At 40.7% G+C, this 19,848-nt stretch overlaps 1 protein-coding gene across 4 annotated transcripts in view; it reads left to right on the top strand.

Moving 5' to 3' along the window:
• The window catches only part of ATF1 (activating transcription factor 1), a 78,835-nt gene that overhangs the window by 16,218 nt on the left and 42,769 nt on the right, over positions 1-19,848 (top strand). For 3 of the 4 annotated variants that reach the window (XR_009702594.1, XM_061205794.1, XM_061205792.1), the window contains exons 1-2: positions 1,897-2,133; positions 9,382-9,480. Coding sequence is in view for 3 of the 4 variants with exons in the window: in XM_061205794.1 (XP_061061777.1) it covers positions 9,388-9,480 (93 nt within the window). In the remaining variant the exon portion in view is untranslated. Of the gene's footprint in view, positions 1-1,896; positions 2,134-9,381; positions 9,481-19,848 lie in introns of those variants that run through there. The other variant, XM_061205793.1, reaches the window with a different exon arrangement.

The raw sequence follows: 19,848 nt of genomic DNA, 5'->3' as shown, positions 1-19,848 counted from the left end.
TGGGATAGGTAGTACTGTTAAACCCATTTCATTATAATGTCCCTCTCTCCTAACTAGAAAACAGTACTCCAGGAGAGCCCATGAGGTGTCACCACTGGCTTGACCAGTTTATTTTAAAACAGTTACCTTTGAAAGGTAATTGAAAGTTAAATTTCTTTGTTTCACTCTACTTCCTCCCTTCTGAAGTCAAAGACCTGCCCATCTGGTTTATAAAACTCTATTTGGATAGAACTATGTGCGTCATAACCAAGACTTTTTTTTTCTTCATCTTCAGTTATTCCTCAAGTTGCAGAAGAGTAGTAGGTACAGCTTGTGACACTTCCATGAGAAAGAAACAAGGCCGGTGGAAATACTTGTGAATGGCAGTGTTGCACAGCATAATATTTGATTTAGACTTAAGATACTTTATGGGTGTTAGAGGAACTAACGAAGGAGCAGTCCATGCACATTTTGAAGGTTTCAGTAATTTAGTTTCTTTTGATGGTTGATGTTTTTCAGTCTCCCCATCCCTCTTGTCCTGATCAACATTTGTTAAGCATTCTGTCTTCTAAGGAAGAAACAACCAAACAAGAAAAGAACAATAAACTTAGAACCAGCCTTCCAGCCATTAATATTCTGGATTCTAGAACGACTGTCGCTGGACTTTGTTAATCATGAAAGGCCGATGTCTGAGAATCGCTTCTCCACTCCTTACCTTTATAAGGCACTTTGCTTTCCTATGATATATGACATTTTGATTCTTTAAATAATGTTGGGACATGGGAGGAGTATTACACTTTTCCCAACTTTGATAAGAAGAGACACTTAGAGAGGCTGGGTGATTTGCCTAATCAAAAGTGTAAAGTAAGGGCAGTTACCTATTGTAGGTTTTAATAGGTAGTCAGTGAATGACAACGGATAAACATTAGTGAGTTCTTAGGACAGTCTGGCACAGAGTAACTCTTGAGCTTTAAATCACATTATCTGGCCCTAAAGGTCAAACCAGGAAGGGCTCTATCCAGTCAATCAGTTTCTTACTTGGAGATCTCAAACTAGTAAACTTTCAGAAGAATTCTGGAACTTTCTATCAAGAGCAAACTGAAAGGTTTATCATTTGTTGTTTATTATCACTAGAAAGCCATCAAAGAAGATTTTGCAAGGAAATGAATAAAAAAAATTCAGAATAATGCATAATCCCTTCTCCAGAAAGGGAGACACACATTAAAAAATATTTTTTAAAGTTTCTGTAATGTATCAAAATGACGGTGTGATTTTATTTTACGACACTCGATCGTACGTAACTTTTTTCTAGTTTAAAAGGTGGGGTAAATCTGTGCTTAAGCGTGACACAGTAAGTCCCACTAACACACTAACCCTACGAGCACCTTGTGGGTATGGCTTTTAATCCTTTCATGTGTGATGAAAGCTACAACTCTTAACGCAGTTTTCCGGGATTAACATTAGTCTGGGTGGTAAGAAAAGCTGAGGAAAAGCCTTCAAGCTTCAAGTCACTCTGTCTACAAGAGGCGGGCAGGTCAGGCGTGGGTCAAGGCCGGGGAGGACGACACCTCTAGGCCACAGCAAATAGGGGCTGAGCGCAACGCCCCAACCGAAGAAAACTGCCCCACTCCGAGCGGTCTCCTGACACCCCGAGCAGGTGCTGGCCTCCGAAAACACGTGTGGGAGCAGTGGGGACAGAGCTCCTGAAGCAAAAAGGAACCGCAGGTAACTGTCACACCCCACTCTCGGCAGAATAACACCTCCGCAACACTAACTCGCCACCCCGGAGTGCCCCGGCACAAGATGGCGGCGCGTCACGTGCGCAACGCGATGACGTAGCATGGCGGCCCGCAAGGAGGGACGGCCCTAACCTCACCCCCCACGCTTAGTTACTCAGTTTTGCCCCCCTTCCCTCCCCCGCCCCCGGCCTGGTGTAGATCATGCCGCCAGTGGCGGCCCTGACTGCCGAGGAAACGGTAGCCTAGGACAGTTAGCTGTTACGTGACATTGATTCTCCCTGCCCCGCCTGACCCCTGAGAAAGAGGCACGTCCCCGCCAAGTGAGGGGGTGGGGAAGTGGGTAGTGAATTCGGATCCACCTGGGAGGGGGGAGTGGAAGTTCCCGCCCCGGACAGCGGCGAGGCGGCAGCCACAGGTAAGCGGGGGGCGGGGGTGGGACGGGCTCCCCTATCCCTGGGCAAGGGGAGGGCGCGGGGGCGCGGCGCCGGCGGGGACGCCAAGCCGGGTAGCGCGCCTGGTGGGGGTCGCGCGGGGCCGCCAAGGTGGGGGAGGGGCGCGGAGGGCGCGCGGCGGAAGGGGGAGGGGCTGCCCGCGGTTCCGGTTCTCCTGCTTTGGCCCCCGGCGCCCCTTCAGTCGGTGGTCTCTTCCTTCCTCCCTCTCGCTTGCTGTCCCCCCAATGAAAATTAAACCGAAGACCTCCTGCCGCAGGGTGGCTTTCGCCTCTGAAGCCGCCCCTCTGCGGCCAAAGGCGAGCGCCCTCCGTCGAAGGTCTCGGGGTTGGGGCGGGAGCCGCGGGGAGGGCGGCGTGGCCTTGGCTTCCGCGCGTCTTCCGCCGAGCGCGGCCCGAGACCGGTTATCTCCGCCCGGGACCCCGCAGAGCGCGCCTGGCGCCCTCGCTGTGCGGGGCCCGGGACGCTCTCTGTGTGGGCAGAGCCAGCCCTTATCCTCTGGGAGCTTCCAGTCGAGTGGGGAGACAGACGGTAGAATAATCACACACACCCTAAACAATCACGGAAAGGTGCAGCCGACAGGCGAGGAAGGGGAATGTCGAGTGACAGAGCTCGTCTGTTTACCTCCGGACAGACGATCAAACCGAGCAAACGTTCTCTTTGATTTTCTCCTGTATCACAAAACTAAGCATGGTATTTCATAGCGTCAACTACGCCGTGGAGCGTCCCGCTTGATCTCTTTACAGTTATTGTAGATGTTAATCACTAGTTGTTTTGTCAGCTTTTGAGGCGTAATGGGCTAAAATAGTCATTGGGAGCCTTTACGTTTCTGAGGCTTATTCAGCATAGATTTGGCAAGCATCTGTCAAACTGGCCTCGTTTGTGGTAAGAGTTTGTACACTATGTTTGCTTATGTTCGCAAAATGCGTTTTATCCTGAAATTTTCATTACCAACAGAAATATGCAGTTTTATTAAAATGCTGTTTTTCCTATAGACTTTATAATATGCAGTTTACTCGGTGTCTCAATTAGAATCACTACTGTGTTGCTAAAGACGAGTATGTTAGGTCTGTTATTTGCAGTTGTCCTTTAAGGTTCGGCTTCGTCTGTGCTACATCTGTGCAGTACTACTGTATCACCAGTAGGTGGTAGTACCTTCAAAAAATGCTTTTTTTTTTCACATGTCATCCCATTTATTTATACTAATGAATTTTCAGCTTTCAAGTAGGGTGTTGTCTTGTGCCTGAATTTCCCTGTTTCTAAAGCTAGGTTGGAGTAATTGTCTAAAGATATTTTGTTAACCATTATTTCTATCAGTTTTAAGTAGGTAAACCCAACTAAACACATTGATTTATTCAGCAGTAGTAAGTACAAGGTATTATATTGGGAACAGGATGTGGTCTTTGACTCCCTAGAGCTTGCATTCTGGTAGGGAGACAGAAAACAGGCCATTACTATACTGTGATAATAAGTGCCATGAAAGGTGGGGGAAGCATGTGCTGTGGGGATACAGCCAAAGCTTCTAGACCAGTCTAAAGGAGTCATGAAAGTTTGCCTGAAGTATAACTCATAGGAATAGGCCGCTTGAAGAGGAATAGTGTTTCTGGCAGACGGAGTAGCATACAGGAAAGCCTGAAGGTGAGAGAAAGCAGTGCAGGCAAATTTGAAGATCTGAAACAAATTCAGTATGACTAATAGCAATTTTGAGGGGAGATTGTGAGTTGAGTTGTGGAAATGTTGAGCAAGAGACTTCTTGCCCGCAGGCTTCTACATCATCTATAGGTGGAGAAACTTAAGACCCTCTTCATTCATCAGATGAGAAAACTATACTATATTTGTTGATGTTTACTATTTTACTGCATACGTGACAGCCTCTGCTGGGCACAGAGCATACATTCACAAGATAGAGGCCCTGTTCTTAGGCACCTTAAGACTGGGGAAAACAGACATGCCTATAAACACAGTTCAGAATGTTAAGTAACCTCATTAGAAATATCTGCAAGGCACAGTGGAACAAGCATTAAGGAAGGAAGGACCTAGAGCAGTTGGGAACATAATGTTTGGGATGAAACTTGACAATGAGGAGTTTGCCAGGTGGACAAGTTGGGGATGTGAAGGTATTCTTAGAAGAGGGGCAGTGTGGAATGAAAGAACATGGATTTTGGCTTAAAACAGTTCTGGCTTCAGATCTTGCATTCACATCTTACTGTGAGATCCACAGAAATGGCAATTTCTTTGAGCCTCAATTTACACATCTCTAAAATAGGGAATCCAAAAAAATAATAATAAGGAATCCAGGTGATGATATATAAAGAGCTCTTAGTTTAGTGCCTAGCATATGTCCCTTTCTTAACAAGCTTTCTTAAAAGTGCCATGCCTTTACTTTAACATTCTTCATATGTCAGCAGGATCGTGATTTAGCTCCCCAAATTCATTCCCATTGATGGTACTTTTTTTTTCTTCTTTCAGTCTGTTTATTTTATTCATTTGAAATCCAGTTCGATTCTTTTTTTTTTTTTTGCCACGCTGCATGGCTTGCAGGATCTTAGTTCCCCGAACAGGGATTGAACCCTGGGGCCACGGCGGTGAAAGCACCGAGTCCTAACCACTGGACTGCCAGGGAACTCCCCCATTGATGGTACTTTTGAAGCTGTGTTTCACTGCCCACTTGTGATTCCGCCCAACTTGGGATTGTTTCATGTTAAGCTTCCATCTGCTGCCTGGGGCTTACTTTATTTTTACAGAAAATATATGCATAAAATTCTGTGTTGAGCAAGTTTTTAACAGATTGTTAATCTTAACCTTAATTTTAGGAATAATAGCTTAAAAAACTAACCAAATAAAGGTTACATTCTGATAACATCACTAAAAAAGTATGTATGTATTGTTAATAATGAGCCGAAGGTATAAGGCTGCTTTCATTTTGGAAAAAAACCTGATTGGTTAATTCCTCTTTAAAAAAATCATAGAAAATAGGCTGTCTTCTTTTCTGTAGGAAATATAGTTGCAGTAATTGTCCAAAGTGTTATTTGCTGACTGTAGTGGCTTTTACTATGAAATGTCTGATGTTTTGTTGATGATGTTAGTTTCCATTAGATATAAGATTTCTTAATAGTATTCTTATGGGGGAAAATCAGTGAGTCACAGTGAAACAGAAAAGTATCATTTTCAGTAATTTAACAAGGTATTATAAAATCTTTTATAGTTTCTTTCAGTGCTTTAGCACTACATCTTTTTTTTTTTTCCTCTCTGCTCAATATTCTTATGTCTTCTGAAATGGAGTGTTTAAAAAGGCATTTTCAGTAGCGATAGTATGTAGGAAGTATAAAATTCCATCTTTGATGCTGTCTGTATGTTTAGTCTTTGGGATTACATTTCTCTTAGTGTAGATTAAAAATCACTGCACTCTTCCTAAAGAAGGGACTATATATAGCTTAAAAGCAGTTCAAGAAACAACAAGGGAAACACTAGATGAACTTGTCAAAATTTAAAGTTTTAAAATAATCATAGTTACGTCATACTGGAAACATTTGTATCAAAATGAAAGAAATAAAATTTATATGAAGAAATAATAAAGGTAATAAGAAAAACACTAAGATCTGATAGATGGATGGACAAATAATACGAACAGAGAGCTCACATAACTAATGGAGAATTAAAGAAATGTAAAACAATGTACCATTTTCCATCTATCAGGTTAGTCATGACTAAAAAATTCACAGGACTTCCCTGGCGGTCCAGCGGTTAAGACTTCACCTTCCAATGCAAGGGGTGCAGGTTCGATCCCTGGTCAGGGACCTAAGATCCCACATGCCTCAGGGCCAAAAAACCAAAACATAAAACAGAAGCAATACTGTAACAAATTCAATAAAGACTTAAAAAAAAAACACCCTGAATTCTTAAAAAAAAAAAAAAAATCCCCATTGCTTTCTCATGTGCTTCTGGTGGACTATAATTCTTTCAGAAAACCTTAAATATTCATACTTCTTAACCAAGTAATTCTCATTTTTAGAATATATCCTATGGAAATAATTTTAATTACAGAAAAAACTTTATGTACTAAACATATTAATCTCAGTATTGTTTTGTTTGGTAAAAAAATGTGAATTATGTACATTCACTGGATGGAATATTATGTAGCATTTAAATATGTTTCTATTTGAAACCTAGAAAATATTTGTGATAAAACAGGATACAAAATTGTACGTACAGTATGTTTATGATTTTTTAAAAGTGGAAAGAGAAGACTGAAAAGAAATTAGACAATATTGTAATTAAATTTTTATCATCCTTTTTCTTTCTGTTGTATATTTTCCATGTTAGAAAAAAAGGCTAATGACATATTTAGAGGGAAAAGCATTAGAAACACTTTGTGTTTGAGGTGATTTTATACCTTTTCTCAATGGCTAAAAACAGTAGCATCAATCCAGAGTTAAGAATGAATTTATTTTCTGCTGTCCAAAAGGGGAAAAAAAAAAAGAGAAGAAAGAATATGCAGGCTTAAACTTCACAATTATTTTTTTTTTTTAATTTATTTATTTATTTATTTATTTATGGCTGTGTTGGGTCTTCGTTTCTGTGCGAGGGCTTTCTCTAGTTGCGGCAAGCGGGGGCCACTCTTCATCGCGGTGCACGGACCTCTCACTATCGTGGCCTCTCTTGTTGCGGAGCACAGGCTCCAGACGCGCAGGCTCAGTAGTTGTGGCTCACGGGCTTAGTTGCTCCGCGGCATGTGGGATCTTCCCAGACCAGGGCTCGAACCCGTGTCCCCTGCATCGGCAGGCAGATTCTCAACCGCTGCGCCACCAGGGAAGCCCCACAATTATTAAATTAATGATGCTAAGGGCCAAGTACCTAGTTGCCCCCTCTCTCTCTCTCTAAAAATTCTTTGAATTGTGGTAAAATACACATAAAATAAAATTTACTATCATAACCATTTTGAAGTATACAATTCAGTAGTGTTAAGTACATTACATTATTGTACTGCCAATATACAGAACTTTTTCATACCCATTAAACAACAACTACCCGTCTCCCCCTCCCTCCAGTCCCTATTAACCACCATTCTACTTTGTTTCTATCGGTTTGACTACTAAGTACCTTAAATAAGTGAAAGCATTCAGAATTTGTCTTTTTGTGACTGGTTTATTTCACTTAACATACGTCCACAAAGTTCATTCATGTTGTAGCATGTGTCATGATTTCCTTTCCTTTCTTTTTAAAGCTGAATAATATACCATTGTATATGTATATCACATTTTGTTTATTCGTTCATCCACTGATGAATATTTGAGTTGCTTCCACCTTTTGGCTATTGTTAATAATTCTCCTATGCACATAGGTGTACGAATATCTCTGTAAGACCCTGCTTTCAGTTCTTTCGGATATACACCCAAAAATGGGATTGCTGGATCATATAGTAATTCTATGTTTAATTTTTTGGGTTACCACCATATTGTTCTCCATAGCGACCGCACCATTCTACACTCCCAACCACAGTGCACAAATGTTCCAGTTTCTCCACATTGTTGCTAACACTTATTTTTTGTTTTTTTAAAAAAAATATTAGCCATCCTAATGGGTGTGAGGTGGTATCTTAATGTAGTTTTGATTTGCATTTCCCTAATTGAGCATCTTTTCATTTGTTTGCTGGCCGGCCCTCTCTCTTTTTATGTCTTTTCACATAATTAGAAAAATCTTAAATTCCACCCAAATCTTTTACCAGTCTCTTTCTAAGTAGTTCTCCTATTTGACATATTCCATCTCTCATAACCCATTTATTCTCATTCTTACCTAGCCTACATGTCCTGCAATTGATTATCTAGATCATCTAGATCTTTAGAAACTCCTTAGTTATGGTTTCATTTATTTATTTATTCTGTTCAACCTTTGCTCAATAAGTTCTCTATATTAAACTATGTATGCAATTAGAAACTGTTCCCTAGGGGACTTCCCTGGCAGTCCAGTGGTTAAGAGTCCGCACTTCCCCTGCAGGGGGCACAGGTTCAATCCCTGGTCGGGAACTAAGATCCCACATGTTGCACGGCCAAAAAAAGAAAAGAAAAGAAACTGTTCCGTAGACTGTAGAAAAGAATGCTTGGGCTTCCCTGGTGGTTAAGAATCCACCTGCCAATGCAGGGGACACGGGTTCGAGCCCTGCTCCGGGAAGATCCCACATGCCGTGGAGCAACTATGCCCGTGCGCCACAACTACTGAGCCTGCGCTCTAGAGCCCGTGAGCCACAACTGCTGAGCCCATATGCCACAACTACTGAGCCTGCGCTCTAGAGCCTATGCTCCGCAACAAGAGAAGCCACCACAATGAGAAGCCCGCACGCCGCAACGAAGAGTAGCACCCGCTCGCTGCAACTAGAGAAAGCCCGCACGCAGCAACAAAGACCCAAGAAAGGCAAAAATAAATTTAAAAAAAAAAAAATTTTTTTTTAATTTAAAGAAAAAAAAAAGAATGCTTGTGTTCCTGCACAGAAGACTATCTTATGTATACCATTTATTAAATTTAAACATGTTCATGTGGATCAAAATTCAAAAAATTTAAAGGAATATGCAAGGAAAATCTTTTTTCTCTCTCTGTACCATAGCTACCAATTCTCTTCCATGGAGGTAACCAAGTTACCAATTTTTTTTTTTTTTTAAGTATTTGTTTTATTTATTTAGTTATGGCTGTGTTGGGTCTTCGTTTCTGTGCGAGGGCTTTCTCTAGTTGTGGCAAGCGGGGGCCACTCTTCATCGCGGTGCACGGGCCTGTCACTATCACGGCCTCTCTTGTTGCGGAGCACAGGCTCCAGACACGCAGGCTCAATAATTGTGACTCACGGGCCCAGCTGCTCCGCGGCATGTGGGATCTTCCCAGACCAGGGCTCGAACCCGTGTCCCCTGCATTGGCAGGCAGATTCTCAACCACTGTGCCACCAGGGAAGCCCAAGTTACCAATTTTTAAACAACTATAGAGTATACTATCCATATTCTGTAGCACTTTTTATTTGCCATTTTAAAAGGTCTTATCATATAGGTCACTACACACCCAGAGCAAAGGTGTGAAAACATGAGTCTGGATAAATTGAGCTCAGCCCTTAGTGTAGAAAAGCCTGTCTTGTTCCTCTTAAAAAGTATGCATGTTAAGAAAAGAAATGTCTTAAGATTTTTTGAAAATGAAGTTAGAAAGCATCTTTTAACTGTTTTTTTTTCCCCTTACAGTTGATTATGGAAGATTCTCACAAGAATAACGCTTCAGAGACAGCACCTCAGTCTGGTTCAACAGTTCAGGGAGCTCATATTTCTCATATTCCTCAACAGGTAAGGCAGGAACCAGCCAAAACATTGAGCCAGTTAGGAATATTTGTTATGCAGATTAATCTGTTGTTTCAGATCGCCAATTACTAACGTTCAAAAAAAGAACCAAGCAAAAGAGAAAAAAAACCCTGTAAAATGTTGAAATGTATGGAAGGAAGGAATATCTGATTTAAATATCTTGTCAAGATCATTCAGTTTTATTTTCTGTTATACAAAGCATATTTAGCGTTTTAACATGTATATACTTCTCAAAACTTGGGGAGGTAGAGTTCATTTTATGCGGTACATGATTATTTTAGATTTTTTTTCAGACTAATTTTGTTGCTGCATAAGAAAAATGAAAAATTATTTGGCCCTTTGGGCTGACTTGAAATAGAGACTAATAGTTTCAGGAGGCAAACCATCTTCAATTCAACAGATGTATTGTGGATATAAAGGAAATATTTTTGCTGAACTGGAAAATAGGCATATTCATTAGAGAATTTAAACTGACAGACATGCCTATTGCAGAACTGATGATATTTTTAAAATTTCAAATTGTCTGATCCATGCACCTGACCCACTTCAGGGAAGACAACTGAAACTGTATTGCCAGTGACAGGATTTGAACTTTCAAGTAAAAATTAGAATTTTGGGTAACTTGTATTCACCATTGTGAACTTGACAGCTTCCCAGTAGCTACCAACTTTTTCGTTACAAAATTGTGTTACAAAATCATGCATGGTATAAGATCCATTCAGAATGCAAGATACACCAATGGATTTTAATGTTAACAGAATACACAGAGTTCAAATTATACATTGCAGACAACCTTTAAGAAACTACAACCTGTCAAGTTTTAATGTGGTTTCAAAGGAGAATATCCACAATTATCTGAAAAAACAATTAAAACAACCCTCCCTTTTCTGACTACATACCTGAGTGAGGCCAGACTTTCTTCATGTACCTCAACAAAACAACATATGGCAAATATTTAATGTAGAAGCAGATAAGAGAATTCAGCTGTTTTCTATTAACTCAAACATTAAGGAGATTTGCAGAAATGTAAAACAGTGTCATTTCTCTCACGAATTTGGGGGGGGTGATATTTAGTCATATTAGTGAAAATATATCATTTATGTTAACATGTAATGGATTTATGATTGTTTTTATTTTTTTTATTTTTTATAAATTTATTTATTTTATTTTTGGCTGTGTTGGGTCTTTGTTGCTGCGTGCGGGCTTTCTCTAGTTGCTGTTTTTAAATGAACTGTTAAATAGTTTTAAAATTTCTGTTTAAATTTTAAATGTAAGTATTAGATTAGAAACTGACATAAATGAAATTTCTTTGGGGTCCTTAATAATTTTTAAGAGTATAAAAGGGTCTTTAGACGAAAAAGTTTGAGAACCAAGCAACTAAAGGATTAATCCTTCAAGCTTGATGTATACTTCTCTGTTATTTGGCTATATCTGTGAAGAATAATGATATCTTCCCCAGATGGTACTGGAAAAACTATGACAGAGTCTTTCATTTACCTTCTGTTAATAGGGCCCTTCACAGAAATGTTTTAATTCAGTTGGCTTACTTACAGATTTCAGTTATTTTGGTTAGATGTGAATGTTTTCCAGGTTTCCTCAGAAGCATATTTACAGAGATAGAATAAGTACATTTCTAGGTGGTAAATAATTTTATAGTGATTTTTAAAAATAATGTCACTGACTTGCTATCCAAATTCTTGTGGCTTGACTGCTTTATTCGACTCTAACTTCTATAAGGAAAAAGTATCTAATAACAGTAATATTTATTCAGTCATTCAGTATAAGGTGGGGATATAACAGTGAACAAAAGTTTCAGCTCTTATGGAACATACATTCTAGTGTTGGGGAGAATAAAACGTATCAGTTCGTAATATGTGCTGTGGAGGCTGATAAAGCAGGGTAGGAGGAATAGGGGGTTGTTGATGGGGATGGGGACTTGCCTTTTTATATAAGGTGGTCTGAGAAGTCGTATCTGTGGAAATACCTCTTCAATTATATGGACCAACAGCTGTAAACTCTGAGACTGATATGTGCTTGGCATGGTTAAGGAACAGCAGGGCAGCCAGTGTGGTAGGAGAGGGATGAGTGAGGGGAGAGGGATACAAGATGAGGCAGAGAGGTTTGGGATGGCAGGGGAGAGTGCTAGATAATGTAGGCCTTGTATGCCACTGTAAGATTTCTGGCTTTTAATCTGGGTGAGATAAGGAACCTTGGGAGTGGTTTTTGAGTAAAAACGTGATTTGACTGATATTTTACAGAGAAAGCCCTTTGATATTTTAATAGGATTACTCTGGCTGCTTTGTGGAGTGGAAGTAGGAAAACCAGTTAGGAGGCTGTTACATTGATTGTGCATGAGACAATAGTGGCTTGGACCAAGGTGGTATTAGTGGTGGTGGTGAGATAAAGTTAGATTCTGGATATAATTTGGTTGTGAAGCCAACAGTGTTTGCTTTTTAAAAAAAAAAAATTTTTTTTTTTTAAATTTATTTGGTTTCACCAGGTCTTAGTTGCGGCAGGCGGGTTCCTTAGTTGTGGCATGTGAACTCTTAGTTGCAGCATGCATGTGGGATGATCTAGTTCCCTGACCAGGGATCGAACCTGTGTCCCCTGCATTGGGAGCACAGAGTCTTATCCACTGCACCACCAAGGAAGTCCCCCAGTGTTTGCTTTTGGATTGGATGTGGGTTTAGGGGGAAAAAGGAGTCAAGATTGACTCTACAGTTTTTGACTTGAATAACAGTAAGAATGGAGTTGCTGTTTACTGAGATGGACAACATTGGTGCTTTTTTTTTTTTCTTTTTGGGGAGATGTTGGCAATCAGGAATTTAGCTTTTGGGCATGTTAAATTTATGATACTATTTGTTAGTTTTCTTTGCTGCAAAACAAATTACCACAAATTTAGTGGCTTAAAACAATACAACACACATTTATTATCCTAAAATTTCTGTCTTAGTTGCGTTCTGTGCTTCAGAGTTTCACAAGCTGCAATCAAGATGTTGGCTAGGGCTGGCTTCTTATCTGGAGACTAGAATGGAGAAGAATTCACTTCTAAGCTCACTCAGGTTGTTGGCAGAATTCATTTTATTGCAGCTGTAGGACTGAGAACTTTAATTTTTTTAGCTGGAGGCCACCCTCAGCTCTTAGAGGTCGCCTGCAATTCGCTGCCACCTGGCCCTCTCCAATAAGTAGTTCACAACATGGCAGCCTGCTACTTTAAGTTCAGCAGGAGAGTGAGAGTGAGTCTGCTGACAAGACAAAGTCTTATATAATATAACATAATCAAGGGAATGATATCCCATTCCTTAGCCATAAAATGTGACATAATCACAGCGATGACGTCCCATCATCTTTGCCTTATTCTGTTGGTTAGAAGCAAGCCACAGATCCCTCCCACACTCAAGGGGAGAGGATTACACAAAGGCATGAACACCAGAAGGTGGGGACCATAGGGGCCACCTTAGAATTTGTCTGCCAAACCATACAAGTAGATTTGTCCAATAGGTAGTTGGATATATATGGTCTGGAGTCCAGGGGAGAGGTCCAGACTGGAAATGTAAATTTAGGCATTCTAGATATATAGGTGGTATTTAAACTCATTGGGTGATTTCTGGCTTCCATTTAGGATGTAGAAAGCTGGGAAGCATATTGCTCCCACTGTAAAACAAGAGTAAGCTATAATATACAAAAATCATAACTTCTTTCGACACATTAGTAGTGGCATGTGGGCATGGCTCACCCGTAGCAGTAGCAGAGCACAGGAAGAAGGCAGGGCTGTCATACAGGGGGAAATAAGAATTTAGCTAAATTGGGGCTTCGCTGGTGGCACAGTGGTTAAGAATCCGCCTGCCAATGCAGGGGACACGGGTTCGAGCCCTGGTCCGGGAAGATCCCACATGCTGCGGAGCACCTAAGCCTGTGTGCCACAACTACTGAGCCTGCGCTCTAGAGCCCGAGAGCCACAACTACTGAAGCCCGCGCACCTAGAGCCCATGTTCCACAGCAAGAGAAGCCACCACGATGAGAAGCCTGCGCACCGCAATGAAGAGTAGCCCCCCGCTCACCGCAACTAGAGAAAGTCCGTGGGCAGCAACAAAGACCCAATGCAGCCAAAAATAAAAATAAATAAAATAGCTACAACATTAAAGAAATTAAAAATGGTCAAAAAAAGAGAAGAATTTAGCTAAATTTTTATTGAATAGCTAAAGTCTAAGTGTAGGCTAGTATGAGAATATAGAACCCTTGGGAGCTGCAGACACAGGGTAGGTAACACCCACTCCAGGGATCTCCAAGAGCTGCTCATGAGAAAGATTAGGGGAAGCAAGGGAGACAAGAGAAAGCCTCTCAAGGTGGTACAGGCCTGCCTGGACCCTTCTTCCCTGTGGAAAATAGCTTTAAGCCACTGGGGGAAGGGAATAAACCCCATTTTCCAGTGTGGGTGGGACAAGTGAAAAGAAAAAGAAAATCCATAAACCCTGAGGGAAGGGCAGAAAACTTTCCTGGGTTCAGACCGTTAGTTTTCCTACTACTGGGAGAAAGCCCTACCCCCTGAGACTGAGACTAGGCCAGGATAACAGAGCAACTTCTCTGTCTCCCCTCAGCCCCTCCAGCAAGTAAAGCAATAGCAGTCTATCCCTGGGGAGGGCTAAGAGTATGGAGAGACATTCTGGGTCAAGTGCACAGAGAAAGCCTAAAGCTGAGGGTGGAGCAAGATCACTGAGAAAAACCCTCTGGCAAACCAGGCCCCACCCTAAGCAGAAGGTCACACTAGAGGAATTTAGAGCTGGTAGTGTACTTAAGGTAATCATAACAAAACCCAAACTCTGCTCAATTCCTGAATAGATTGACTCATCCCTCCCCCAGCCACCGCCTGCACTAAAAGCCTAGTAGAAGAAGTAGTGAAGAAGAACTACCATGCCATTTTTAGGCATGAATACTGTTTCCTCAGTCTCTACTATCTTACACATGATGTCCATCATTCAGGCAAAAATTATGAAGCACATACAAAAAAGCAAGGAAATAATCACCCACTGGCAAAAGTAAAAATGATCAGTAGACTCAGGATGACTCAGTTGTTAGAAGTATCAGATAGTGAATTTAAAATAATAATAATATATTAAAGGCTGTAGTGGAAAAAGTGGACAACATGTATGAACGGGAGGTAAATTTCAGCAGAGGAATAGAAACTGTATGAAAGAGTCAAATGGAAATGCTAGAAATAAAAATTGTGACATAGATGAATTATGTTTTTGGGCTTATTAGTAGACTTGACACAGCTGAGGAAAGAATCAGTGAACTTGAAGATAGGCCAACAAAAATTATCCAAACTGAAAAAAGAAAAAAAAGTGGGGAGAAAAACAGAACAGAGCATCTGAGAGCTGTGGCACAATATCTAAATATTTAACATAAGTGTAATTAAAGTCATGGGACTACATGACATTACTGGGGGTGAGTGTAGTCAGAGATGAGGTCAATGGATTTGACTCTGGGACTTTCCAACATTTGGGGTTTGGGGAGATTGAAGAGGGATGGCCAAAGCAGTAAAAAGAAAATCAAGAGAAATCGGGATCATGGAAATTAGGAACGACGTGATGGTCAACTATGTAAAATGCTGCTGGTAGGTCAAATGAGGAGTAACAGTAACTATTATATAGTCGATCTTCATTATTCAAGGATTTTTTTTTTTTTTTTGGCCGCACCTTGTGGCATGCAGGATCCTAGTTCCCCGACCAGGGATCAAACCTGCACCCCCTGCAGTGGAAATGTGCAGTCTTAACCACTGGACCGCCAGGGAAGTCCCTCAAGGATTCTGTATTTGCAAATTCACCTACTTGATAAAATTCATTTGTAACCCCAAAATCAGTACGCACTCTTGTGGTCATTAGTGGACATGTGTGGAGTAGTGAAAAATTTGAGTCACTTTCTCAGTTGAGGTCGAACAATGCAATACTCTGTCTTACAATTTTAGGTCTCATACTATAAACAATTCTCCTTTTTGTGGTCTAGTTAGTGCCATGTTTTTCACATTATTGTGCTTTTTGTTGGTGATGTTGCTGTTTAAAATGGCCTCTAAGCATAGTGCTTAAGTGTTAAGTGCAAGAAGGCTATGATGTACCTTATGTAGAAAATACATGTGTTAGATAAGTTTCATTCAGGTGTGACTTGTAGTGCTGTTGACCATAAGTTCAATGTTAATGAATTAACAGTACTATATTCCAGACTACCAAAATAAAGCTAATATTGCAATAAAACAAGTCACACAATTTTTTTGTTTTTCCACTACATATAAAAGTTATGTTTATACTATATTGTAGTCTATTAAAGTGTGCCATAGCATTCTGTCTAAACAATGTACATACTTTAATTAGAAAATACTTTATTGCCGGAATTCCCTGGTGGTCCAGCTTTCACTGCTGAGGGCCTGGGTTCAATCCCTGGTCAGGGAACTAAGATCCCACAAGCCATGCGGCCAAGGGAAAAAGAAAACCTTTATTCCTAAAAAGTGCTAATTTTTTGTGCCTTCAGTGAGACTTGCTCTATGCAAGGTTGCCACAGACCTTCAATTTGTAAAAAATGCAATATCTGCAAAGCACAATAAAGTGAAGTGCAATAAAACAAGGTATGCCTGTATTAAATAAGGTGTCTTTAAACAGAAACACACTTAAAACAATGTTATATATTGACCAGTTGATGAAAATATTGTGCCCAGAGGCTTGCAGCAACCTAACCCTGTATTTCCCCTAGGAACAATGGTTCAGCATTTGCTAATTCAGTGTACATGGCAGCTTTATAGAACATAACCACAAATAACAAGAGTTGACTGTATTTGGCAACATGGAGTTCATTGACAACCTTGACAAGAACTGTTTTCAGTCGAAGTGGGGATAAAAATCTAATCAGATCTAAGAGAACATGGGAAAAAGAGGGGAGAAAATGAGTAGAGAGGAGTTTTGCTGCAAAGGGATCTACAAAATGAAGTTGCTGGAGGGGGTTTTATAAGTCATGGAAGTTTTATTTTTATTATTACTTTTTATGATGGGAGGAATTAACAGCCTGTCTATATACCAGTGGGAGTGATGCAATAGTATTTGATGACACAGGACATATAGAAAGGACAATCTGGGATGATGTCCTTCAGGAGGGGCGGGGATGAGCATTAGTCTGCAAGTGGAAAAATTTATTTTACATGAGCATAGGTACCTCATTCATAATAAGAAAGCAAGCAAATACAGGTTAGGTAGGTAGATTGGGGATGAGGTACTCTGAAAGTTTTCTTTTGATAACTTCTTTGTTTTTCGGTCAGATAAAATGTTTTGAGAACGTAAGTGGACTAGGGATATATAGTAGGATTGTTGGAGAGCATTAACAGTCCACTTGAGGTTACTGATCATGAACTTAAAGTGTGACCATTAAGTTCAGTTGTGTGTCTTTCTCCAGTCAGATTCAGGTACTTGCATACAGGTTACAGGCATAGAGTACGTGAGTTAACAGGTTGCTGTTTAGTCCAGAGACTACAGTGAAGCAAAAAAAGACAAGGACATTGAAGGTTATGTGATACAGTGATTATAATGCTGGACCATGAAATTTAAGCTGTATAAGGAAGAAGTGGGGACTTGATGGGGTCAAGAGCAGGGAAAAGATAGTAGACTCGATGGATTATAAGTTCCTGTGGAGTCCAAGAATTGTTGAGAGTCCAAATAGTAGAGGTAGTGAGTTGGAAGTAGGTGGTACTCAGAGAGAGAGATACTTGAATTTGAGATTATAGGGGGGTATGTTTATTGGTAATGATAAGGTTTAGGTAAGTAGTTCTCAACTGGAGTGGTACTGCTTCCCCACTGAGATGTCTAGAAATATGTAGGGGGGTAGGGATGGGGGTTGCCACTGGCATTTAGTGGGCAATTTAGAGATGCTAAATGTTTTTCATTGAGCAGGATATTCCTGCACGTGGAAGAATTGTCCTGCCCCAAATGCCTGTTTAGAAACCCTGTAGGGTATGACAATGGGAGTGGGTGGCCAAGAAGAGTAGAAGACAGGGCTTTGGAGGAGAGGAATCAAAAACTGGCCCAGGAATGGAAGGATGCTGGATGTTGCATACTGAAATCACCACAAATTATATCAGGAATAGTATTGGAGAGAATAGAGTGATCCTGGGGCTAAAGTCTTAAAGAAATGAGGGGACATGACTGCCACAAGGACAGTCCACTGCTCTGAGCCTCAAAGTTGGGAGTTTTCAGGTAGAACTTGGGATAGTGGCCTGGAAGTAGCAATGAAGAGCAAAGGAAATACCCACTCTGTCTGTAGGCTCATGGTATGAGTGCAGGAGAGAGGCAGTGTTCTCCAGAGGAGAGCAGAGGTTCAATTATGGCAAGAAGGTGAAGGAGAGGGACTCAGTACTTGATGAATTTCATTTAATTACAAAGTATATATAGATTGAGAGGCAGCCTTGCTTAAGACCTGGTCTGAATCCTGGTTTTGTTACTTAGTGACTCTGGAACATTGACTAAGTCACTTAACTTATTTATTAAATCACTTTTTTTTACAAAATTCATTTTATTTATTTATTTTTGGCTGCGTTGGGTCTTCGTTGCTGCACACAGGCTTTTCTCTGGTTGCGGCGAGCGGGGGCTACTCTTCCTTGCGGTGCACAGGCTTCTTATTACAGTGGCTTCTCTTGTTGCAGAACATGGGCTCTAGGTGTGTGGGCTTCAGTAGTTGTGGCACGCGGGCTCAGTAGTTGCGGCTCGTAGGCTCTAGAGCACAGGCTCAGTAGTTGTGACGCACGGGCTTAGTTGCTCTGAGGCACGTGGGATCTTCTCAGACCAGGGATCGAACCCGTGTGCCCTGCATTGGCAGGCGGATTCTTAACCACTGTGCTACCAGGGAAGTCCCCACTTAACTTATTTAGACTTGATGTTCAGCATGTGGAAATAAAGGCATCGGACTTGGTGATCTGTAAAGTCTTTTCCAGCTCCTAACTTTCAGTAATTCTCATACCGTAGAGAAATTTGTGTACTTTAACTATGTGTGAGTGGGGAAAGCAATGTTGATAGTAATAGGTTACATTTATTGAGTATCCACTGTGTGCCAAGTGTATTGTAAGCATTTTACATGTTTTAATGCCTTCAAACCTCTTACCAACTTACTGTGCTTTTCTAATCCCCATTTTAGAGGTCACACAACTAATAAGGCTAGAGACATGATTTGAATTCCAGCAGTTTGACTTCTCTCACAGCTTGGGTTTCCTGAGAAGCAGACAATGCGATGGACATTAGCATGCAGGAGGTTTATTAGGAGGTCCTCTTGGGATTACCACCTGTGGAAGGGAAAGAAAGGAATAGAGGAAGCAGGATTGAACAGAGGGAAAAGTTGGACTTTGATTCAGTCTCAATGAAGACCTCAACTGACCCTATAGGGAGATTTGAAGCTGAGATAGCTCTTCAGAATTGGGGTAAGGGACCAGCCAGGCCTTTATATTCCTGCATGCACCAGGCATTGGATCTTGACTGACCCGGGAAGGGGTATGTGTGACCTCAGGAAGAGTGACTGTCATCAGCCAGGGCAATTCCAAAGAGGGCTGACAACTGAACACTGTCAGCAGCTGTCTTCCAGCAGCTGGGGAATAAGTCTTTTATCAGAGAAAAGGGGATCTGGCTGTTACATCATGGTGTCCACTACAACTGCAGACTTTATAATCACCACTGTCCTTTGTTGCCTCCAGGCAGTGGATGATGATAAATGAGGATAATTTAAGAAATTAACAAATAGGCTTGGCTCCAGAACACTTTTAAAACAGATTGATTTTCATTCCATTCATATTTTTGACATGAGAATTTAACCCAAGGGTTCATCCAGGGATAAGCTAAGAATGTGTGTGTGTGTGTGCACCAGTGTTTTTGGTAATCCTTTCTTACCTGGCGATTATCTATCTAATGTTTTGGATGTGCTTGGTCATATTGATTTTACTTTTTAGAAAAGAAAGATTCTTCTATAGAGAGTTAGAAATCTAGGTGAATTTATTTCGATGTTTCCAGTATGAATCGTATGGGGAATAGAAGAATAATTTTTCTTTTTCATTTGCTTAATAGGGTCTTTCACAGACCTAAGTAAGGGTTTTAAATTTTGATTAGGTCCAATTTATAAATTTTTCCTTTTATGGATTGTGCTGATGTTATCTAAGAGCTCTTTGCCTAGAGCTAAATTTCAAAGATTTTTTTTTCCCTGTTTCTTCCTAAAAGTTTTAAAGTTTTATGTTTTACATTTAAGTCCACAATTCATTTTAAGGTAATTTTTGTATAGATTTGAGGGGTTTTGTTATGTATGTACAATTGCTACAGCACCATTTGTTGAAAAGAGTAT

The sequence above is a fragment of the Eubalaena glacialis genome, chromosome 11 (genome assembly GCF_028564815.1).
Source record: "Eubalaena glacialis isolate mEubGla1 chromosome 11, mEubGla1.1.hap2.+ XY, whole genome shotgun sequence".
Taxonomy (NCBI): Eukaryota; Metazoa; Chordata; class Mammalia; order Artiodactyla; family Balaenidae; genus Eubalaena; species Eubalaena glacialis.
This window is presented reverse-complemented; position numbering and strand designations above follow the sequence as displayed.